General features: G+C 47.9%; 1 protein-coding gene and 1 long non-coding RNA gene across 3 annotated transcripts in view; one reads left to right on the top strand and one right to left on the bottom strand.

Annotated features, from left to right (window-relative positions):
• Positions 1–2,481, bottom strand: part of LOC144364970 (uncharacterized) — a 79,024-nt gene extending 76,543 nt beyond the window's left edge. Inside the window, exon 1 of one of the 2 annotated variants that reach the window (XR_013423188.1) lies at positions 1,406–2,481. This is a non-coding gene — a long non-coding RNA (uncharacterized LOC144364970). The remainder of the gene's footprint in view (positions 1–1,405) is intronic. The other variant, XR_013423187.1, reaches the window with a different exon arrangement.
• The window catches only part of Prmt8 (protein arginine methyltransferase 8), an 86,959-nt gene continuing 62,285 nt past the window's right edge, over positions 81–24,754 (top strand). The window contains exon 1 of the mRNA XM_078015389.1: positions 81–355. Within this exon, the coding sequence (XP_077871515.1) occupies positions 281–355 (75 nt within the window). The 5' untranslated portion in view covers positions 81–280. The remainder of the gene's footprint in view (positions 356–24,754) is intronic.

Here is a 24,754-nt window from a genome sequence, read left to right as displayed (position 1 = left end):
CGCGGGTGGAGAGGGGTGGGGAGGGGGTCGGGTGCGCGAGAAGAACTTGAAACTGTGTGAAGGAATCCGAAGCAGATGAGAAGGGAGGAAAATAAAACAAAGTGGAGACTGCAGGAAAGACTCCACCGTGGTTGATTGTATCGGCTGACGCTCCAGCAGAGGGGCTGTTTCTTTTTTTTTTTTTTTCCTCCCATTCTCTGGCTCTCTCTTTTAAAGCTACACCAGCTCTCTCTCTCTCTTTCTCTACTATCTCTGTATCACCAAACCCTTGCTGGCTCTTATGGGCATGAAACACTCCTCCCGCTGCCTGCTCCTAAGGAGGAAAATGGCGGAGAACGCTGCCGAGAACACTGAGGTAAGGAGGCTACAGAGCCCGGGCTCTCGGCGACCCCGCCGCCCACCCGGACCACCGCGCCGCCGCCGCTGTCGCCGCCGCCGCCGCCACCGCCGCCGCTGCTCAGTACCTAGTGCCAAACTTTCCCCAGCTCCATCCCGCTTGCTTCTGCCGTCCGTGTGTGTGTGTGTGTGTGTGTGTGTGTGTGTGTGTGTACGTGTTGGGGGGGGGAGACAGTGCATGTCGTCTCAGGTCCCCTCCCTCTAGAAAATGCAAAAGAGTCGCTTTCACCCCATCACCCTCTCCTGCCACCCGCTGCTCCCTTCCCCTTCCCCCAAGTCCCAAACCCTGGGCAGTCGCGCTCCCCTGCCCTCTGCTCTGGGCCCCGTTAGGGGTTCCCGTCCCGGCTTTATGCAGAGCCAGGGTGGGTGATCCTGGGGCCAGGTCTGTTCCCTGCAGCTCCTTGACTGTCTCCTGCCCATTCCTCGGCTTTACCCTTCAAGCTCGAGTCGGTCCCGAGCTCTAGCTCCCCGCGGTAATCACCAAGAGCTCCCGGCCGCGGGGGTGGGGGCAAGCCAGAGGTAGTACTTAGGCACCTTCCACAGATCCTCGGGCCCAGATTCGGGCCCGGGAGAAGTCTGCAATCCTTCGGTGTTAGAGCAGCCTCTGGGGCGCTCAATCCGGGGAGGGCGCACTGGCCGAGGCCACCTTCAGAACCAGGGACAGCGCCCGCTCCTGCCGCAGCCGAGCCTGCGCGGGCGGTGGGGGCTGCGAGCCGACAGCTGCAGCGAGAAATGGGTCTGCAGCCACTTGTCCCGCAGCAGCTGTCGAGGAGGTCGCTTTAGCTCCGCAAATAATACTCTTGCCCCCCGCCGGAGGCAATCCTATAGCTGCCCTTTCTACTCTCGAGTTGGCCCCGAGCCGCAGAGATCCCGCCGGGCTTTGCGTCCCAACACTCGAGGCTGTGTTCCTTCGCCTCGCTCTGACCCCGTTGTCATTACAACAACTGGACTGTTCCGTAGGCTCTGGGCACCTGTAGTCACGAAGGGGTTCGGTGTGGGTAGCCCTTACCTTCCCGAAGAAATGGTGCGCCAAGGTGGGGGCGGAGTGGGGTATGTGTGATCATCCCTTACTCGGTGGCAGGAAAAAGACACAGAGAGCAAACTCCCGGGCTCTATTAATAGCCGGGTGTCTGGTGGGGCTGCCGTACATTTCACATATGGTTAACCATATGCAGCGTGGGGCGGCGAGGGGGGTGTGGCGCGGGGATTGTCCCTCTGTCTTGCCGGAACGCAAAACGGTGCAGAGAGACCCTTTCCGATCTTCTTTCCTGGAGGTCAGAACTCTGTCGCTAACCCCTAGCCCACAGCGTAGGCAGCAAAGCTTTAAAAATCCCCATTCCCAGAGAGACCAGAAGCAGCATGCATCTGGCAACTGTCGAATTCGAAACAAACACGCTCTGGGGCTTCAAAACAGCAGGGCATTTAGTAGCTAACGCCGTCTCCTTGAGTTCGGGCAAAGCTAGCAGGCGTGGGGTCCCCTCGCCGCCTCCTTCTCCCCACCCTCCCACCTGAGAGCAGACATTCAGAACCCTGTGTAGGGCAAAGCGCCTAGCCTCACAGTCGACCCAGCTGTATTATTCCCCTCCCCCTACGCCCTGAGATCGCCCACCAGCCAAAAGGTTTCTAAAAATAGCTCAGTCTCAGGGCCTCGCTCCTGTAACGTGTTGGGCCAGCCGGCACGTAGCAGTCCCTGCAGCCAGGTGGCTGGAGCGCTGGAAGCGAAAAGGCGCTTCTCTCTGCCTCCCCATCCCACCCCATTCCTTGCTTGTTTTCTAAAAAAAAAAATAGAAAAGAAAAAGAAAAAAAAGTTTTCGCGAGTCCCTATCCCCTGTAACCCGCCGTTGCTCGGGGTCTGGATGCAGACCCTTGCCGGGTTCCGCAGTATGCAGTGGCGGCTGCAGCGCTCATTACTCGGCTAGGGTTAAAGGCGTCCGGAGCAGGCAGAGCGACGCGCGCCAGGCTATTTTTACTTGCTTCCCCCGCCGCTCGGCGCTCCCCCTTCTCAGCAGTCGCACATGCCAGCTCTGCTCAAGGCATCAATGAAAACAGCAGTAGAGGCGGCCGAGCTCTTGCGAGGAAAAAAAAAAAAATCCACGCCGCTCACAGGGCACAGAGGCGGCGGGGGCAGGAACAGCCTCAGCTGGGGCTCCTAGGAGGGGAATGAGTAGGGGAGGAGGAGGTTCAGCTCTTAGCAACTTCCTTGGAGAAGGGGTGGAACCTAGACTTGGTCAAACGTGCCCAGCGAGGCATCCAAGCAGCGTGACTATCACTTGGTTCTCCTCCAGGAACTAGCTGTTTTTGGAATAAGCCAGAAGGAGAGCAGTACTTCCCCAAGTGGGGTACTGTGGGTTTGCGTGTATGTATGGGGAGCTGCAAGAAAAGTCTCTATGTATCATGTGGGGGGCGGGGTGGTGGCGGTAATGGTCCTTGGTCTTAATTCAAGGCGTATCAAGCACTGGCACTGTACCAGGAATAACTGGACACCCAAGTTCCAAACCACCTGGTCCCTACCCTCAAGGAACTCAAAGTCTGGTAGACAATTGTGCTGGATGACATAATAGCACCCCTTTCTGCTTTTTGTTAATGTTATTTTCAAAGCTTTATCTTATTTCACCTTCACAATAACCCTGCCTGAGAAGCCAAGGGTAGTATGCATTTCTTATCCACATTTTATTTGAGGACATTGAGGCTGAGGTCAGGCACTGGGTGGGGTAAATCAGCCTTGGAACACAGATTGCCCCCTCTTGTGATTCATTGCTCTTAGCCTTACCCTTGCTATTTCTAGCAAGATGCCATGTGTGAATGGGAGTGGATGAGGAGTGGGAGGAGAGGAACGTTTTGGAAGGAAGAGATGTGCTGAGGGGGGAGGCAAGGAGGATGGGAGGAGTTGTTTCACAAGGTAAAGACAGGGAAGGATTCCAGGAGGGAGAAAGCCAGGAATAAAGCTATGTATGTTGTGACCACAGTCCCCTGGGCTTAGTGAAGTGATGAGCTAGGGCTTGGGAGCCTCTAGGGCACAGGCTTGGTGGGCACTCCTGGCCCTGGATGCCTCTGCTACCCCTTTAACAGTTTTGAACTAGTTGAAAGCCAATTTCCATAGCATAGTGGACAAGGCCCTTTAATACCTGTCCCGTGCGACTCTTGGAAAAGATCACTGGCTTTATACCTGAATGCTTTTGTGGACAATTGTCCCTCTACCTGTGCTGCTCTTTCCCCCTTCTCTCTGGAGAAAATCTTCCTCCATCTGTGAGACCCAACTCCAATGCCGATTCCTCTACACAGCCTTCCCAGATCTGCCACTTAGCCTCTCCCCCCAGGGAGAGTGAGCTTTCTTCCTTCTGTGTTCCTAACACCTACCTCTCACTTTTCCTATTGCAGGATAATTGGCCTTTTATATATCTATTTCTCCAGTTAAATAATATGATTTTTTGTTTGTACCCTGTTCTTAGCATCGAGACTGAGGCAAGTAAATAATAAGTATTGATTGCATTGATTCATGTGATTATGAACAAGTTCTTTGAAACTTCTGACTTTCTGGAGAATTGGGGCTCCTATCTCCCACCTCTCTGCTGTACTTAAGTTATTGTGGATCTTTAAAACTCAAAATGAAGAAAGATTCTGGGAATTGAGGTGTTGCTGCCACTCAGAGCCTGGGTACATTTTGGTTATTCATGTACCTATTCAATATTCAGCAATTACTGACTCTTCCTATGGGGTGTTCATCTGAATAGCAGATAAATGGATTAATCACAATACCCACTTGTGAACCATGGGGGGGATAATGGACCCTTCTTAGCTGTTGCTTGCTTTTCTGATTCTGGGTGAAAGCCCGATGCATTATTTATGGTGATGACTCCCTGATTGGGATTTCATCACCTCAGAGGAGAGCACCCAGGGTGGGAAAGCAGTTTTAGCAAAGAGTCATTTTGTTTCTTGAATATTCTGTTGAACTGCTGGCCCAGGGAGAGAGAATAACCATGGGCTGGGAAAAATCCTATGCTGTAACAGCAGGGCTGAGGGTACCAAGGAGCTGCCTGAGTTGTGGGGATAACTGAGCTGACTCCCAGTATGGTGCAACTTGGTGGTTTTGGCTAATGGATCCTTCACTTTTAACTGAAGCATTGTCCCTTATACAAAGACCTGGGAAAAGAAGAAGAGGAGCAAGAGGAAGCAAGTCTTAGCTCTCCATCCCTAAGGATGGCCTCTGTCTATGTCTTTCTGGAAAGGGTGAGCACTGACTAACAATGAGGTTATGGAGCCAGGCTGCCTGGTTTTAAATCCAGCTGTGAACTTGGCAGCTGTATTACTATGTTGGACCAGTTGCTTACCCTCGATGGGTCTTATAAGGTGGTTAAGATGGTTAAATGGGCTCATTCATGCACAGGGATTAGGGCCCTGCTGCATTCTTGGTGAGCCCTGAATAGGTGTTTATGATTATTACTGTGCTAGCGTTTTGGAGTCTTGCCCGAAAAGTGCAAGCTGGATGGACTCTCCAGCTGAAATGATCCATAAACCATCATCCACATCAATTTTTCCTCCCTCAGCCAACACTGATTTCAGGCCTTAAGTGAGCTCAGGAGAATTAAGAAGATACCCACAGTCCCCCCACCACCGCCCTGGCAAATTTGGCTTTGTAAAGAGTCCTAAATTGGCTTTTGGCTGTCAAAGAGGGTGAAACACAACACTCCCGTCTCCAATTCAGGAGTGGGTTCATTTCCTCCTCTTTGCTAACTGCAATGTGAAGTGATTCTCACGTGCCGCTGTGGAACATGCAAAAATCTGTAAAAACATTTCTTACACCTTGCAGCCTACGGTGCCAGCAGGGAAAAACGGGCAGCATGGTAACATGCAAACTGCCAAGGTGACTGCAAGCAGTCATTGGGTGTGCGAAAAGTACCCTGTGAACTAATTTGATCAAGGAATAGATGGAGCGAACAGGCAGAGAACCTCCAGGAAGGTCATTCTGTCCATGCTTCTGCCTCTGAGTACTCTAATTTAGGATGGGTACCTGGTGACTTGGTTTCTTGTTTGAAAGCTTCAGAGAAGGCAATTTCCCATCTGTTGGAGTTTTTCCAGTAATCAGGAAGTTCTTCCTAGAGTCTGACCCCCATCTTTTTTTTACTGTAATCTGAGTCCCCTTTGTTTATACTATCCTAAAGGGAGATGAGAGCTGTCTGGTTACATTCCACTATGAATTGTATTAGGTGATTTCACCTTCTTTACTAGTTTTCGTTCCAAATGATTCTAGTTTCTTCTTCTGATAGTCTGGTGTTCACCTTTTCATAGGAATAGTAGAGAGAGGAGTGTTTGACAAGATTTTTCCTTCCAATATTATGGAGCCCATAGGATATTTTACATATAAAATGTCTTTTCTTACTTCAGTTGTAATTAGAATTCCCTCAATCATCAAAGCTTTTCCAGGATTCGTAATAGGTGACCCATAAGTAAAGATCTCTTTTTCAAGTGCAATTTTATAAGAGCAAAAAGCTTGATATGCACATTTTCATAATGTCATAGAAGGAAACTCAAATCATTTAAATGAAGAGATGAGAACACTTGTCCGATGTCAGAGTTCCTCAGCATTGGTGGAGAGATCTCCTTTATTCTGGTCTGATGTTTTTATTTTTTTGTGCTAGTTTTTTGGTGTATCCTGATCTGTACTATCCAAAACTCATATTTCTCTACACAAGACCTAGGAATCATGCACAGTGAGAGCTCTCTCCTCTTCATATAGCCCTAAAATGCTTATGTTATGATTTCATTACATGGAACACTGTGAAGTACATATGATCCCCATTGTACAGATTGAGAAGCTGAGGCATAGGAAATTAGAGTTACTTCCCAGGATTCCAAGCTAGTAAGTGATGAAGCCAGGACTCAACTCTGGCTTCCCGTGCTTTTTTCAGTCCACAAGACTGAATCTTGTAATCTGAGTCACCTTTGTTTATACTATCCTAAAGGGAGTAAGGCATGAGACTGGTAAGGCATGAGACGGACCAGAGCAGAGACTCAAAATATGAAGATATGGGGCTGGGGTTGTGGCTCAGGGATAGAGCACTTGCCTTGCATGCGTGAGGCACTGGGTTCAATCCTCAGCACCACATAACAATAAATAAATAAAATAAAAATACTGTGTCCATCTACAACTAAAAAATATGAAGATAGTATAGAGAAATGAGCAGGTGAAATATGGAACAGTGGGTTTAGGAGAAACCCCGGGAAGGACTTTCTTTTATTTCCAAGACTTCTTTCCTGGCCTCCACCACCATCCGCCACCCGCACCCCCAGAGTCCTCAGTACTATACCCTGTCGCTGACAGGGACCTGGCATCATTTGTGACAAGGACAACCATCACCCCATTCCCTGTATGCACCTGAGATAGATCGATGCTTAGAGTCCTCATTGACGGACCAGGAGAAAGACTCTCATTTAACAAATTATACCCTTTTGGAAGCTCGACACAGGCCATCATCAGTCCTGAGTCTGCATCCTCATCCAGCTACTTTAGCAGGAGGAAGTGAACCCTAAACAGTGAAGCACAGGAACTTTGTTTTTCAAATTTATCTTTGTAGTTTTATCTCCTGTGTTCATTTCCTAGGATTGTTGTAACAAAGCCCCACAAACTGGGTGGCTTTAGACAGAAGAAATTTATTCTTTTCACAGTTCTGGAAGCCAGAAGTCTGAAATCCAGATGTCAGCAGGGTTAGTTCCTTCTGGAGATTCCAGTGAAAAATCTGTGCCTTGCTTTTCTCCAAGCTTCTGGTGTGTGCCAGTGACGCTGGGCATTCCTTGGCTTCTAGACTTAATCATTGCAGTCTCTGTCTACATCTGCACATGCCATTCTGCTGTGTGTGTGTGTGTGTGTGTGTGTGTGTGTGTGTGTGTGTGTATGTTTCTCCTCTTCTTATGAGGACACCAGTCATATTGGATTAGGGCCCTCATCCCAAATCCAGATGACCTCATCTTAACTTGATTGTATCTGCACAGACATGATTTCCAAATGAGGTCATATTCACAGGTACCAGTGATTAGGAATCTAAAACATCTTTTGTAGGGGGGGGCACAGATCAGCTCACAACATTACCCAACACAGTGCCTGGTCGGCAGGACATGACTTCTGAAGGCCTGAACAATTGACTAGTAATGTGACATTCTCTCCCTTGATCTCTTTCCTGCTCCTCACTCAACTATCCATCTTGTCCACTGGCTTCTCAGAGTCTCTATCCTGGCCTTTTCCTTGATCGGTAGCAGTGATTATAACAAGAGCTGTCCATATTATGTACTGGGTACCATGTTATGCCCTTAGTAAGCATTGTCTTATTGAATTTATATAATACAGAGCAACTCTTACTAATTGCATTTTGCAGTTTGGGAAACTTACACCTGTTGTGGTTAATTATGTTGATCAAGGTGATTCAGCCAATGAGTAGCCCATCTGGAATGCTCTCAGAGTTGGAATGTACTCTGCTGGTGGTGTGGACCTCTCTCCTCTCTTTGACCCACACGCACAACCTTGACTTCTTCCCCTTCGCCCCACAACAGCTCCTACCCATCTGGAGATTCAGGAAGGAACTGATAAACTTCCAGATATGAGAAAGGGCTCATGACTGTTGGAACCCAAGAACCTGTAATAGGGTTTATATCCATCATCCTCCCAGGGGATTTGCTTTATAGTTGCTAGAGGGATGATTTTATTGGTAGAATTGTGAGCGTATTCATAGTTTATCTGAAGGATTTTCTGGAGAGCAGGAGCAACAATGAACCCCCTTGGCACCTTCTGAAAATTAAACCCTTAGGCAGCTGACTTCTTTGTCTCATGTGGAGGTTGAGTGCAGGCTCTGGGCTCTGTCTGGGTTCACACAGGAACTCTGCTGCTTCCTGGCTTCCAAAGGTCACTCCACTTACCTGTGCCTGAATTTCATCATCTATGATAGAATGATATGATGTGAACGTTAAATAACTTATTTCATGTCAAGCACATGTCTGGCATCTGGTGAATGCTCAAGGAAGATTAGCTATTATTAGTCATCTGGGCTTATCTGTTGGCGTCCCAAAGCCGGTGCAGATGCATAAAGGGCATTTACTGGTGACATTGTGGAATGAGTACTCACAGAAATGGAAGCCAAGAAGTTGAGGAAAGGCCAATTCATTCTCAGCTCAGTCCGCAAGAACCAGGAAGACGGCTGGAAGCAGGACTCCGTAGCACCCTTGCCCAGGGTTCCACCAGTCCTCATGAGAAGAGTCCAGTTACGGGAGGATGAGGGGCTCTCTGTGACCCAGAGGCTGGCGTACCCCACTTGTGAGTCAGCCTGACATTGCTGGGACCAAAATGCCTGAGAGAAACAAAGTCAAGGAAGAAATTAAAGGATCAATTTTAGTTGATGGTTTCAAAATTTCCTGAGGTGAGACCAACCTCTTGGCAGAATGTTCTAGTGGAGGAAAGCTCTCAGGTCACAGAAGCCAGGGAAGAGAGAGAGAGAGAAGGAGGGGGAGAGTACAGGGTTGGAGACAAGAAATACCCTTCCAGGGCACACCTCCAGGAATCCATGTCCTCCAGTGAGGATCTACCTACTCACGTTTCCACCTTCTCCCTCTAATGCAAGAACCATTAACTCAGCAATGGATAAAACCAGTGGTGAGTTCAGAGCCCTTAAGATCCCATCACTTCCCAAGAGCCCCATCTCTCAATGTGGCTGCCTTGGGGACCAAGGCTTCAACAAATGAGCCTTTGAGGGACATTATATATCCTAACCATAACAGGGATCTAGAACCCAGGTGTTTATCCACATCTTCAGAATGAAAGTGAAACTTCTCCATGTCCCTAAGAATGTGAGGAATATGGGGAAGCTGGGAGTATCTGTCTGTCAAATTGCAGACTTCCTGTGTGGCTCTCAATATGTCCCTCCCAGACCTGCTCCTAGAAAGAGCACAGTTCCTATTTGTTCACTCCTGCATTAATGGGTGATTTTTCTTCCTGTTCCTATTGACAGAAACTGAGGCTAGGGGAAGGAGGGAGGGAGGGAGGGAGGACAAGAGAGAGGGGGAGGGAGGGTGAAGGGGGGAGGGGAGGGGAGGAGGGTTTTACCAGACAATTGGGTTTTTAAATACCAGGTTAAACCCCCTGTCCTATTGGCCATAAATCCCAAGAGTTGGTCCAGCTAAGACCACATTGAGCTAATGCCACTAGAAAGGGAGTGGCTATTAGCAAATTCATCAGCTGGGGCCCAATTTGTCTCTCTATTGTGAAAGATGATCTCATGTTAGCTGCAGTAAAGTGGTGGCCTTTCAAGATTGGGCCTCCCAGAAAATGAAAGACTGTAATTCCCACAGACGAGTTAAATCCGAGGACTTCATCTCTCCCTGACAAGCAGTTATGACAGCAATTCTCTGAAGAGGCTCAATCAGAGAATCCCGCAAAAGATTATAGCCCATCAGAAGCGTAGATAGGATCCTAATTAAGCAACGTTCTCATTCTCTATTAACATGCATTAGTTTAACTTTTGCCTCCAGGTACATAGTAGGAAATTGATGACTATTTAATGAATGAATAAAAAAAAAAGTGTGCATCACATGTAACGTACTAACTTCCTTTTGTCAGAATCTTACTTCTCTCCCCACATTGAAGCTGTGGGCCCAGGAGGATACAGGGGCAAGTTTTGGAGTCCAATCTTAGTTTGAATTTCATTTTCATCCCTGTGGGACCATAATTGTAGAGGGCGGCCATGAGGATTAAATTTAATAACAGGATAAGTCATAAAGAAACTTGACAAATGTTTTGAATGTTTTGTTCTTTTTCTTCCTGTTATAACTTCAAGTTTATTTGCCCAGTGTCTGTTTTGCTTTTAAGGGAAAATTTATAGTTCAAAGTGGGAACAGTCGCTTCTAATGTTCAGTGAGAGTAGATATAAATAAGCTAATGCAGGCAGGCTGTAGGGCCCGTGGGGCTGTTTCTGTGCAGGGCTGTGGATATGCATCTGCGTCAGGAGGTACTTTAAGAAGAAGTACATATATTTACATACATATCAAATGTGGTTTTCAATTTATAACATGCAATATGTAAGGTGAAAGTTTAATTATTTGCCTGGAGCCCCAGTCTGATGTCTCAGCATGGGGGAGTGTGTTGTACGTTGGACACACGTTAGGATGAGTCCAGTTGTAAAAATAGTTGAGGGAGAGTCTGGTGGTTCTAGATCTGAGATTCAATGTCAGAAAGGATATGCAGTCCTGATTTCGAGGTCTGATGGGCACCATTTGTTACATAGCTCAGGTGTACCGGTCTTCTCCAGGGCTGTGTTCCAGGCTACGTCTGTCTCTTAACCCCACAAACTCTCTCCAGGACATCTCATCCACTCCCTTGGCTTCTGCTGTTTCACCTGTTGGGAACTTGGTCCCCACGGTGTAGTATTGGAAGATGGTGTGGAACTTTAAAAGGAGGGCTGAATGGCACGTCCTTGGGTCGACTGGAGATTGAAGAGATTGAAAGGATTTAATAATGGGAAAAGGCATTTCTGATTTAAGATATGACCGCTCCTCCGTGTGCTTCTGCCACTCTGTGCTACAATCGGCCTCCCTTACCAGACAACGAACCAATGGGGTAGCCCCATCTTGAACTTGGAATTTCCAAAACTCTGAGTTAAATAGCCTCTTTTCTTCATAAATACCTGTCTCAGCTATTTTGTTACAGTAATGAAAAGCTGATTAGTACAGCTTTCTTCCTTGTCTATTTGCTAGTGATTCTCAGACTCAGAGCTGTAGCCCAAATCTGTCCTTGGAGTTGTCCCCTCATGTCTGACTGCCACTTAGAAATTTTACAGGGGCCTCAGACTACTCAGGGTCCCCTCCTAAGTCCTGCTCTTTTCCTTCCAACCCAGCCCTCCTCCATCATCATCATCTTTCTCAGTATTAAGTTTCCAAAGCCACAAACCTATACTCGTTTCTCTCCATTCTCCATAAGTCTTGGTGACTCTACATCTTCAGTATTTATTTCTCCTCTTTGTCCTGAGTCTGTCCTCCATGGTCCAGGCCCACCGAGGTCGTCCTGGTTTGTGTCTCTTCCTCTCATGTCTGGGTCTCTCTGGTACCATCTTGATAGTCTCCACACACTATTACTCTCTTTGCTTGGTTCTACTCTGATAATGGCCTGGATGCAGATTCTAAAATGGAAATCTGATTATGCTTCTCTCCTCCTTAAACCACTTGGTGGCTCTTCCATTATTCTTAGGATAATGGCCCCCTCTTGCCGTGGCCTATGAAGCTTTGCATACTCATGTCCCTGAAGACTACTCCACCTTCATTTCTAGTCCTTCCCCTTTGGCTGCAGTCACAGGCAGCGACTTCCTTCTCCTCGTCGCCTGGACAGGTTCTACTCTTCCTTAAGGTCTCAGTTTATAAGTCACCTTTTCCAGGAAAGCCTTGTCCACCTGCTGCGTCCCTTTACCCGAGTCTGGTTTGGTTCTCCCTCCTGTGTTCTTCCACAGTGCCCAGGACTCTTGTCACCACACACACGATGCTGGACTCTATTCCCTGAATCCCTTGTCTGAGAGTCCACGGTGCACGTTTTATGAGTGGGCACTCTGTGTGATTCGCCATTCAATCCCCAGCACCTGCCACAGGGCCCACGGCCTACTGCAGGCAGAAAACCATTTGTCCCATGGATGGTCATGGCTACAGGTGCCTTTCCTATAGGAAAGGCCCTACAGATATATCAATGAAATGAAATCTCTACGTATTGCCACCGTTTCTAATACACCTGGTTGAGGCTCTTATCAGTCACACAGGACCCCAATATGGAGTGAAGCTCAGAGGTCACAGCTGTCATTCCCCCCGACCCAAAAGCAAGGTGGGAGTCAAGCTGTGCCAGTTACATGTTCACCGCTGAAGAGCAAAGTCAGTACCCCGAGAGAAGGTGTGGAGTCCACGCCAACTGGCACGAGGAGGTTTTCAGACAGAGAAGGGGAACTGCACAGATGTCAGTCTCAGAATGAGTTAAGTCAGGCTTTGCCTGGGGATTTCCTGCACTTTGGTCGGGGGAAGAGGCAGCAGAGATACCCTGGAGGCTCCTCTGAAAACCTGGCTTGGGACAGAAAGGTTTAGGGCTTGGCTCCATCAGTATCCTTTTCCTACTTGACTTGATCCATCATCTGGGGCTGCGCTGAGTAGGTCATGCAGGGAGATGTTCCTGGACCAGGGCTTCGAACTGCCCCGAGGCTGTGGCCCCTACCAGGCTCCATGTCTGCGGAGCATATGTTTCTTCTGCCTCAACTTGGCTCAGGCCTCTTTTATTCTTGCTTGCTCTTGGTCCAGTACTGCCTTTCACTCTCCTAGATATAAATTTAAAAATAAGGTGTCCCCCTACTTCCAGATGTAAAGAAAACCAAACCAATGGCACAGGCTGCCAGCACTGCAGAGCCCTGGGACTTTGTCCATGAGGCTGGTGGCTTTTCTTTGAGGCTTTACCAAGCCTGCACCCCACCCCGGTTCTTTTTCCAGCTTGGTGTCAGCCTCAGGGATCCAGAGTCTTGCAGTACTTCCGGTCTATCCCTCCACCTCCAGAATGTGTGCCCTGTGATCTCGTGAGGACGGTGGAATAGATCGTGAACCCTGAGGAGGAACTTGTTGCCTCAATTTTTTTTCTTGTTGGTACCAGGAATTGAACCCAAGGATACTTAACCACTGAACTGCTTCCTCAGCCCATTTTATATGTCTGAGGCTGGCTTTGAACTCGTCATCATCCCGCCTGAGCCTCCTGAGCCGCTGGGATTATAAGCATGTGCCACTGCGCGCTGTCCCCCGCCTCCTTTTTTAAAATTTTAAAATTTTAAGACAGGGTCTCACTAAGTTGCTGAGGCTGGCTTTGAACTTGTGATTCTCCTGCCTCAGCCTCCCAAGCTGCTGGGTTCACAGGCGTGCGCCACCACACCCAGCTGAGTTGCTTCAACTTTTCTAGGTCCTTCCCTCCAGTTCCTCTTGCCCTCAGCTGATACCAGGTAGCATAGCAAAAGTAGCCATGATCTTGACTCAACTAGGCCCTGACTCAAACCTATCTGAGAAGTGCCAGGGATGATTCACACGGATCCCACTGGTTGGCCCTGCTCCTTAAATAAATGGCCACAACAGTCATCAGGGCATTTTGAAGAAGTAGAGAGTGCGGTGCCAGTCTTGAACTTGTTGTTATCACCTTGCCATCTCCAGTGCAGCCTTGTGCCTGTCTCCCTCCATTGAGTTGTCAGTGGAGCTGGGGACGAGCTCATTGCCACCCTCCATGTGGCTTCCCCTTCCAGACATGCCCACGTGTGCTAAATTCGTGATGTTGAAAATGGAGTGATGTTTTCCCCTGGGTGGCAAATGGCGTAGAAAGTAGAGGTTGGGGGAAAAGCGAGAAGGTGCTGTCAATCTGTGGTTTGACTTTGCGGGGAGCAGAACCCCTCTGGGGCCCTGACTCAGGCCTAAGGACACAGGGCAGGCAGCCTGGGGCAGTTATTTGTCTGGGAAAGAATGAACTTTTCTCCTGAAACCTCCTCCTTCCTTTCTGCCCTCCACCTGCTGGCTCAGCCTTCTCCTCTCTCTCTCTCTCTCTCACATTCGCAGGCATTAGCTTCTAGGATTCTAAGAGCACCCGCTCTATTTTTTCTCAGGCAGGAGAGACGAAGAAGGGCTTGTGCTCCAGGTGGCAGCCCCAGCTTCTCCACTCTGTGCTCCATGGGCCTGGATGTTGGAAAGCGTCCAATCCCAGGCAGCCGTTCCTTTCATACCCCTCGATCGGGCAATTGCCGCATAACCTGACCCAGATGTCAAGGACCTAGTCTGTTCTAACTGTGAAAAGGGTGGGTGAAGGAGGGAGTGAGAGGGAATATCTGAGTTCCAAATTTGTTAAAACCACTGCCATCCTCGTATGTAGGACTGGACCATTGTTTCCAAAATGCTGAAGCCTGGCTCATCTCCCAGGCCTGAGCTAGGATGTCCTTCCTATTCCTTTGGGCACATGGCTGGTACCAGCAGCTGAGTTCCACGCTGGGGCCTCGGGGCAGTGAGGGGGTCTATGGCCATCCCTGCAGATACCCTCCTCAGAGAGGGCTCTTTCCACCAGCACTGGACAACTCCTCTGTGATTTGCTGCAATGGGTTCTCCTTGGTCGCATCTCAACCTGACCCATCCAGGGCATCAGGCGCTGTTGGTAGCTTCTGTTCTTTGGGCTTCTAAGCCCTGCTTTCACCTGCCTCTCTCTTAAGGTTTGATCTTAAATGTTCCTCAAAGCTTCATGTGGGGGTGGAGCCTAGTAGGAGAAAGTTAGATCATTGGGGGTGTGCTCTCAGTGGGGATATTGGGTTCTAAACCCTTTTTCTTTCTCTCCCTCTTTTTGCTTCCCAGTCACCAGGAGGTAAACAGACCTCCTACACCACATGCTTGTTGCCATGAAGCTTTGCCTTGCCACAGGCATAGAGGCAACAGGGCCACTGAAAACCCTGAAACTGTGAGCCAAAATGAAATTTTTCCCACGATAAGCTCTTTATCTCAGGTATTTTGTCATAGCAATACCAAGCTGACTAATACACTTTCCAATGTCCATTACTGTTCTTTCTTGGTTGCTGATGTGAATTCTTCTTCCTTACTTGATAGTGGTGCCTCTAGCTTACTGGATGACCTCATCCTCTCCCACCTCTTGGAACATTGAGACCTGCACTTATGGGTAGATTTGTCTTCCTCTGTGTTCTTCAGGCACTTACAATTCAAGATGCTTCCCAATTTCCTCATCTGCTTTTCTTATTGGATGCCTATCTCCATGAAGGACACTGTCCTTCCTCCCTTTGTCCCACCAGGAATCAGGAATTAGACTAGAGGCCTCCCTTACTGACACTTCCACTCACCCAATCCCAGATGATTCATAGTAAAATTCTGCTGATTTTACCTATTTTTTTTCCCCCTGTTCTGGGGATCAAACCTAGGACCTTGCACATGTTAGGTAAGCACAATTCTACTTTCTTAACATGGTTTATTTGTATCTTCTTCTCTTCACCCACATGGTCTTAGATCAGTTTTTCCACCCGGGGAGGAAAAAGAACAAAGGTCATGGCCGTGAGTGAAGCTGAAGAAGTGCTGAACCCACGGGGACCTCGCGTGGGAGCTTCTTACGGGAAACATTTTCAATCCCTCCAGCATCACCCGATCCTAGAAAGCGCTCATGTGTTCCTCTTCCCCTCATAACAAGATGGGCTTTGTCTTGGGGATTCTGGAAGCCTCTTTGCAGAGATCTGACACCTGGGCCAAATGTAACATGGATGTGTTGAACAGAAAACTCTGCTTTAAGTTTCCCTCCTATTTTGCCCTGAGTAGGGAACTGACGGGTGACCATCTGCAAGTCCTTCAGGACTTTTGGAGTCTGCTTAATAACATTTTGTGTGATGGTGGTAGGGGCGTGGGGGACACCACACGATTCTGTAGGGTCTTTTTGGGTCTCTGTTAATTCTGCTCTTGCAACTGCAGCTTTCAGTGAATACAGCTGCACCTGGACAGTGCAGCCATTTCTCTGCAGGGTGAGCACCATGTTGTATCTTCTCTACTCCATTGTAGCTGGATCTTTTTAGAAAATCAGTTAAGTGCCTCTTCCACATCACTTTCCCCAGAATTAACAGATGGAGGCCCAAAAGACTTCAATAAAATGTGTGGTTTTTGTCCTCTGTGGTCAGGTAGGATATCACTAAACAGGCTCCAAAAGCCTAAAGGACTCACGGAGGGTCACCTGGCCAGCTTCCTATTCCAGCCAAAATAAAGGGGAAACTTCAGTTGGAGTTCTTTTCAACAGGTACATTCAATATTTGGTCCAGGTGCAAAGAGACTTCCAGAATCCTACCATTAGTGGAATTTTTCTGCCATCAGTCCTTTGTAAGTCTCTGGAGGAGAGAGTGAGAATGGTCTAGTGATTTCCCCCTCGGGGGCTAAGGTGACTTAGTCCATCTTGGAAGCCTATTCCAGTCCCCAAATCCTGCAGTATAAGGAGAATTCAGGTAGAGGAAGTGGAGGAAGGGGCAGGATGGTGTGACTGTCCTTTGATGAAGATATTCTATTTTTTTTTTGCAGGGGGTGGGGTCACTGGGGGTGTAATCCAGGATGCTTCACCGTTGAACTACATCCCAAGTCCTTTTTATTATTATTTAAAAAATATAAAACAGGGTCTGATTAAGTTGCTTAGGGATTTGCCAAGTTACTGAGGCTGACCCTGATTTTGTGATCCTCCTGCCTCAGCCTCCCAAGCATGCACCACAGCACCTGGCTTGATGAGCATATTCTGAGGAGACATTACTTTGTTGGGGTCAGAGATCTGGCTTCAGGTCCATGTGTCAGCTTGCTAAGTTCATTTTGCAGTATCTGCTAAATTCATCCCGTCTTTCCTGTCCCTTGGAAGGTGGTCTCTTGTCCCCTTCAAAATGCTAAGGAGTTCCATGTCCTCTGAGGGTGAAGTCTGGTTGGCTCAGTGTCAGAGCTGGCTGGGTTTGGTGTCAAGGTCATCTGGCTCACCTTCCTGGTGACACTGGGGACCAGGCTGGTGCTGGAGGATGGTTGGCATTTCAGGCTGCATCAAGTGGTTAGCAGAGGGGTTGCTCACCCTGGCACGTGGAGCCTTTCAGAAACCACTCTCTTGCTGGAAGTCACCTGTGTCCGTGGGTTAGGGAATCATCCTACCTCAAGATGATGGCATAGACCAAATGACCTATGTGGACTCTTTCCTAAGTGCCCTGGCATCTTCTGTCCACCCCTCCAATTTACTCCCCGTCCTTCTCCATCCTGTTCTGTGGAACTTTCCATGCACAGTTCTTACCAGATTCACTTCCTAGCTCCTCCTACTCTGTGGCTGACTGAGTTCCCCTGTGGGGACATTAGCAGGAGGGCAGAGAAGGGAGGAGAGTGTGGTCAGGGCATTTGTCCCCTGTTCGTCCCTTGTGGGGTTACTGTCTACAGGCTCTTTCCCTGAAGTGGAGCTTTCCCGTAATCCTCTCCGTGGACACCTTGCTAGCTCTGGGTCCCAGCCACTTCTCTTAGACCTAGGGGGTCATCATGGAGCGTCTTTGTTCCCAATGCCAGGTTACAGCAACCACCACTTCCACTAAGCTCCTTGCACAAACAGAAATTATTCATGTCACTCACTGGGCGCTAGCTGTACTCCAAGCACCTTTCAAAGCTCTTGACATGGATTATCTCATTTAACTCTTCAGCAGTCCTCTGAGAAGATACTCAGAGTATCCCGGATTTATGAATAAAGAGGGAACAGACACAGATAGGGTCAGTGAACTTCCCAAAGTCTGGAGGTCACATAGTTGTTTTCAAACAGAAGCAGTCCTATCTCAGAATCCAAATGCCCCCTGGTCACCAGTGTGGTCTCTGCACCTGTCATATCAGCAACTGGGGGCTTATTAGAAATGCAAATGCTCCCCCATCCCATACCTGTTGAATAAGAAACTCTCTGTCCTCCAGGTGATTCTGATCACAGGACACTGTGCCTGCACGTGGACCAGGTGAAGATCAGCACCTTCTTACCTTCCTGGGAACCTGCGGCTCTGGCCCCACTGATGGGGGCTGACTCCGCTATCCAGGCTGCTCTGGGAAACAGGCACCTTAGGCATCCATCATTGCCCCAGGCCTTGAAGTGTCTGTTTTCTGCTTTGTGGTGATCCTGGCCTCACTGTTGGTTTCTCAGGGCTGTGACCTTTTTGCCCTTGCCTTGCTTCTCACCGATCTGCTTCTTTCTCTGCCTCTACTCTCTAGTTATGAACACAGGGTAATAAATAATGGAATAGAATAAGCCAAACCTGCCCAAGGATAGGTTTCATTTAGCCTCAGAGAGGCCAACATTTAAAAATAAAGAAGCGTCTGATGAGAAGACAACAGCACAGGGCCTAGGCCACTTCTTGGAGGAGGGGCCCAGTCTGCACCTGCCATTCACGTTGCTCCCTCAGGGTGGGTGACATCACCTACGCCTGCTCCCAGCACTGACTTAAGTCACTCGCTTGATCCCCCTGGATGCTTGTTTGATTCTTGGGCTCAATAGTGTCTAATGCTGTCCCTTCTCTTTTTGTAGATAGGGATCCCAGGCCAGAGAGGATGGTGGCTGACTCCAGGCCATGCAGTGAATTGTGGCAAAACTGGGACTGGAGATAGGAGGTCCTAATCCAGAAGTGGGACTTTTCTCATCATGGGGTCCTTTGGCTGAGGCCGAGGATCCCTGTGCACCTCTGAGCTTTCACAACTGCCTGAGAAGAAGTTTTCGATCATTTTCTGAGCCTGGCCAAAGGAAGGCGCCCTTGGGGTTGTTGGCGATGGTGTCTCGGGTGGGGTGATTCATGCACAGGGTCATATTTTTGTGTCCAGTTGGTGAGTGAACTCCTTGACGTAAGAGAGAGTTCACAGCATTGCCCCATGTTCTAGGAGATGTTCCAGGCAGGGCTATCATCACTGGCCATCCATGCCTCAGGATCTTGACCTTGGTGACTGTCGAATCAGGTTGCTAAATGCTTACCTTTTTTGGATGAAATCAGAAAAGCCCATCTGGTTTGCAAATGAAAGTCAGGCCCAAAGAGAGCAAAGAGTAACATTTGGGCCCTGCTCATCTGGCAAGTTGCCCGGAGAATAAAAGGGAAGTCAAATCCAGAAGACACATTTTCAGCAGTCCTGCTTAGGGCCAACTCTGGAGGCAGGAAGCCAAGAGTTGGGTCATTTACTGACACCAGGGACTGGAGGGGGAAGCCACTTAAACTCTCTGAAGTGTCAGTCCCTTCTATAGATCTAATTGTCCATCCATCCCTCTGTCCATTCAACCAGTTGTTCCTCTGACAAATATTCCCGTAGCATGTCCTATGTGCCAGCTCCAGGCCAGTACAAAGATAAATCCTAGAGATGAATCAGTAGGAAGAAATGGTCCTTGTTTTTGAGGAGCACATGCTTTGGCAGGGGTTCAGACAGGGACACCAAGAGTGGCAGGGGTACTGTAAAGACAATAAGAGGGGTGCTGGGGGAGGGAGCTGTTGTGGGTGAGACAAGACTTGGAATTTAACACAAGACTGCACCATTTGCTAAGAACTGCAATGCAGGAACCAGAGAAGCAAGGGCATAGCCCCTGAAGGCTGCAAGCTTCGATTCCGTCCATCCCCTAACATTTTATGGCACCTCCAAACCACGGGCTTTCTTTTATACAGAGACAGAACGGGAGTTTCAGGCTTCCTCTGAGAATCGTACATAGTCAGCTGGGAGAGGGAATTTCATGACTCTTCAGCGGGGAAGGGACTATGACACACACCGACGGGGGGATTGTATGATTTAATAAGGGATCAGGACCTCGGATCAACAAAAGGCTGATCTTACAGAGGAGCCTGGTACGACAGCACAGACTCTTGCTGCCTTCCCCTCAAAGGCAGCCCGTGTGTCCTGTGATTGATTTCTCCATGAACAAAAGGTGATCAAGTCGAGTTGCCATAGGGAAGGTCGGCTGGGCCTCCTGGAAGACTTGGTGAAGTTGTCCAGGAGAGGGCTTTGGCAGGCGGGTGGGAAGTAAGAAGGGGGAGTTGGTGGCTTGAGGCGGGGAAGCAGCAGGAACAAAGGTCAGGAGACTTTTAAGAGCATTGACGGGGTGCAGCAAAGGGTGGTAGGATGGAGCAGCACTGGAGGAGGGGAGAAGCCTGAAAAGGAGCTTGAGGAGTTGTGGGGCTCCGATCACGGTGGGGGAGGCTTGAAAACTTTGCTAATGAACATGAACTTTTCAGTGGGGGCTCTGGTAGCTCCAGCTAGCCTCTTGGGTCACATGGCTGCCAAGGGCTGATCTTGTGTTCCTGGGCTCTGGAGCACCCAGCCTTCTTCCATGCTGTGGGTCCACCGTCTAACTGGGGCACAGATGATGCACCTTCTGTCCTTAGGTGCCCTGTGATCTCTCTCGTGGAGCTCCTGGCCCAGGCTGAGAGTGTGTCTCCAAGGATGACTGTCCGTTCCAGTTTCACTGTGCTTCTTACCCTTGCATCAGCCCCCCAAGCCCCTTAGTTAAGGGATCCATCCATCCCATTCATCTGCTCGTCCATTCTTGTGTCCCACACATATTCACTGAACACCCACTCGATCCAGGATCAGCTCTATCAACTGGTATTAGGGTACCGGAGAGCCTGATCCTGCCAGCACTGGTAAGAGCTTTCATTTGATGGGAGAGACAGACAATAAACAAATATATAAAACAGTGTCAGGAACTGAAATGCTGGAAAAAAATAAGGCAGGTAAGGAAGCAGAATGTGACGGAGGCGGGGATGTTTGCGGAGATGGCAGTGGGGAGAGGTGACGATGGAATAGAAACCAAGTGAGGAGAGAAGTCAAGCCTCCCAGCCCGTGGGGAGACCTGGGGCAAAGGCCCTCAGTGGAGGTGAGCCTGGGTGTGCTCAAGGAGCAGAGGAAGGCCAGGGGACAGGGGCCAAAGTGCAGGAGCAGGTGGAGAGGTGGCAGGAGGTGGGATGTGAGTGTAGAACCCCAGAGTTTCGAGGAGATGTCCCTTGGCCCTGGACTTTCCTGCTCCTCCTTTAAGCACAGGGCTTCCCTTTGCTTACCTAGACTTCCATTCCCAGGGTCAGCACCCACAGGTAGTCCTTGGGAAATAAAGGGTCTTTTGGGTTTGTCTTTCTTCTCTCTCCTTTCCAGCATGATTAAAATGTACTTTTCTTTCAGGAATAAAAGGACCTGAGAGTGGGCTCACCGTGAGGTGTTGATTTAACAGAGGGGTGCTTCAAATTCTTAATTGGGGAGTTTGGGAAGTGATGGGGTGGGAACCAACAGTTCTTCATTTTGAAGGCTGGAAGTCCAAGGATTGCCTATTTTAGCTTGAGATCATCAAAATCATCAGATTTGGCTATTTTTCTTTGTGATTTGATCATATATTTCTCTCCATTTTAAAAAAATTTGGCAAAAAGGCATATAACCTAAAATTTACCATCTTAACCATTTTCAGGTGTACATTTTAGTGGCATTAGGTATATTCAGAGTGTGTGCAACCATCACTAACAGTGATTGCTAAAGGCCAGGGGGAGGAGGACAGGAGAATTAGTGTTCCAGGAGTACAGCATTTAGGTCTTGCAAGATAAAGAAAGTCCTGGAGTCTTCTGTCTTCCTGATGGACAATTATGGTCTGGACAATTCCAAGTGTCCCTTAGGTGGAATCCCACCATATTCTACTTTTGTGAATGGCTTATTGCACTTAGCATAATTTCCCCAGGTTTCATCCACGCTGTAGCACCTGCCAGGATTTCCTTGCTCCTAAGGTTGGATAATATTCCACTGTGTGCACCTGTCAGGTTTTATCTACTCCTCAACGGATCCTTGGTTTATTTCCAAGTTTTGTGAAGAAAGCTGATGTGAACAAGAGTGTACATATATCTCTTTGAGAATCTGCTTTCAATTATTTTGAGTTTAAAACCTAGAAGTGGAATCATAGCATCATATGTTAGTTCAGTTTTTCATTTTTTTGAGGAACGACTATGCTGTTTCCTACAGCGGCTGTACCATTTTACATTCACACCAACAACATGCAAGGTTTCCAATTTCCCTACATCCTTGCCAGCACTTGTTGTTTTCTGTTTTTTTTAAAAAAATATGTAAATATGTATTAGTCATGTTCGGGATGTGAGATTGTATCTCACTATAGGTTTTTTTTCCATGCTGGGGATCAAACCCAGAACTGTGCCCATGCCAAGGAAGCCCTCTCCCATTTAGCTACTTTACCAGCCCTCAATGTAGTTTTGATTTGCATCCTCCCAGTGACTCGCTCTATTGATTCTTGTTTCATATGTTTTCTAGCTCTTTCATTATGCAATAAATATTTGGGATTATTAAGTCCTTTTGGTGAGTGATCATTATGAAATGACCTCCTTTTTTTCCTGACAATATTGTTTGCTCTGAAGTCAATATTAACATACATATTCTATCTTTCCTTTAATTAGAATTAACACCATGTATCTTTTTATCTTTTTACTTTGAAACTTTTTAAATACCTAGAGTAAAGTTTCAAATCAGGAGGCATATGGTAGCTTTTTAAATCTAATATGACAGCTTCTGCCTTTTAATTGAGGTGTTTTTACCACTACATTTAATGTAATTATTTGTGCAGTTGGGTTTAAACCTACTGTCGTGCTATTTGTTTCTATATCACTGTTCTTTGCTGCCCTTATTCTTTTTCTGCCTTTTTTGAGGAAAATCCATATTTTTGTTTTTATAAAGTGACTACACACACACACACACACACACACACACACACACACGGCAAGCAAGGTGATCTATGTGTGTATGTATGTATTATTATTATTATTATAGTCTACTTTCAAGTAATATTATAGACTTGTAGGTTATTGGTTTTCTCCTTATTGTAGGTATTTTAGATATTATTTCCCTGCCTCTCTGCAAGCCTGGTAATTTTTGACTGGATGCCAGACATTGTGGATTTTACTTTGTTGGGTACTAGATGTTTTTCTGGGAAGCAGTTGGACTACTTGGACCATTTAATCTTTTTCAGATTTTGCTTTTAAATATTATTTTAGTCTAGGGCTGGTTTTTCACTATTGAGGAGAAAATACCACCCCCCCCAAAACACATCTCCTGAGGGACACAGTGCACCAAAGCCCACCAGGGACCCTCTTCAAATTGAGCCACACCGGGACCCTGACAGTAACTGCTGCTCAGAGACTGGCCAAGGTCACAGAGCCTGAAGGTAGTGGAGCCCAACTGATGCCTGACCTTCTGCTGTTGGAGCTAAAGTGCTTTCTGGAACCTCCGTCTCTCTCCCAGGGGTCCTGGGCTTGTTCTGACATCGTGTGGGAATCTCTGCAGCACCCTGTGGGTGCTCTGATTTAGCCATTCTGTCCTTTCAGGAGTTTTTTTTCCTGACCTTAGGTAGATTATTCAGGTGTGGGGTTCAATCAGTCTTAGCTGAAGACTTGAGGGGCACGCTACAGAACGCTTCAGACTGCGCTGTGAAGAACGATGTTCTGCTCTCCAGGACTCTGCTCTGCAAACGTCAGCTGCCGTGCCGTCCTCAGATTCCATCTCCATCTCTTCCACCAGCAGGGATCACTGGGTTCCGCCTGGATTTGATGCTGTAGCTTGGGCACTCTTTCCAGGCTGGCAGCTGGGGCAATCATAGGATTCACCTTGCTGGCCACCTCTCAGGGATCACTATCTTTCACTGTCCACTATTCACTGTCTTGAGAACTGCTAGTTCTGACATTTTTTTCCTTTCTTTTTAACTGACTGCTGAAATCACCTGGGAGCACTTAGAATATCCATAATCCTGGAATCTATATTGGTTAACGTGAGACTACCTCTGGAATAGACCTGCATATTACCCAATAGCTGACATGATTCCCTTTTAGCTGAAATGTCAGTGTTTTCAGTGAGTATTTGCATCAGAATCTCTGATTAAAAGAGTCATTCATTTCTTCTTAGAATCATGGTGGAAATATATTTGGAGTACCTAGGTTTGCTGGAGGAATCCATGGAAACCAGGTGAGGCTCTAGATGAGTCGGTCAGCAACTTGTGATTCTCCTTCTGTCTCACCACACGACTTTGGAGCTCATTTTTCCTCCAGCCACAAGCTTAATGGCCTGACGATGGTGCCTGACAGCGGTGAGGGGTGACCTCCTGGCTCCTGGCCAGCCATGCTGTGGGGGCTGACCCGGGCAGCCAGCTTCTTTGAGTCATGGCACCATCGTTACCTGCAGGGAAGTCTTGCACTACTTGAGTGTGAAGAGATTGCTTGAAAAAAATGCCTAACAAATACACTAAGTCTGTACTCGAAGCCTCTTGTCATCTACGCGGCGGAGTCTTCATAAATGGAATCTATATTTGCAAAGTATGTCCTTCTTCTTGAAATCCTAGGAGATGAGACACTTCTCCGTAAAGACAATTGGAGTACTGTCGAACACTTCAAAGGGTTTGGAGCATTACTGGCATTCTGATGATTATTCTTCTCAGTTTTTTCTATCTTCCTGCCACCTCAGTACCGTCTCACTGAAAGTTCTCTGGTTGCGTGCTGGCCAGGAGCCGCCTTGCCTCTTCTTTTTATCTTTTCTTGTTTTGGTACTGGGGATTGAACCCAGGAACATTTAATAACTGAGACACATCCCCAGCCTTTTCTATTTTATTTTATTTTATTTTGAGACAGAGTATCATCGAGTTGCTTAGTGCCTCACTAAGTCGCTAAAGCTGGCTTCCAACTCTCGCTCTTCCTGCCTCAGCCTCCCGAGCTGCTGGGATTGCAGGTGTGCACCTCCATGCCCAACTCTACTTTCACAGTATCTCTCTAAAGAGCAATGGTGAGCCTGTGATCAACACATCTTTATTGATTCT

This window comes from Ictidomys tridecemlineatus, chromosome 6 (assembly GCF_052094955.1).
Source record: "Ictidomys tridecemlineatus isolate mIctTri1 chromosome 6, mIctTri1.hap1, whole genome shotgun sequence".
In the NCBI taxonomy this organism is placed as follows: domain Eukaryota; kingdom Metazoa; phylum Chordata; class Mammalia; order Rodentia; family Sciuridae; genus Ictidomys; species Ictidomys tridecemlineatus.
Note: the sequence above shows the minus strand (reverse complement) of the source record. Positions and strands in the feature narration are given on the sequence as shown.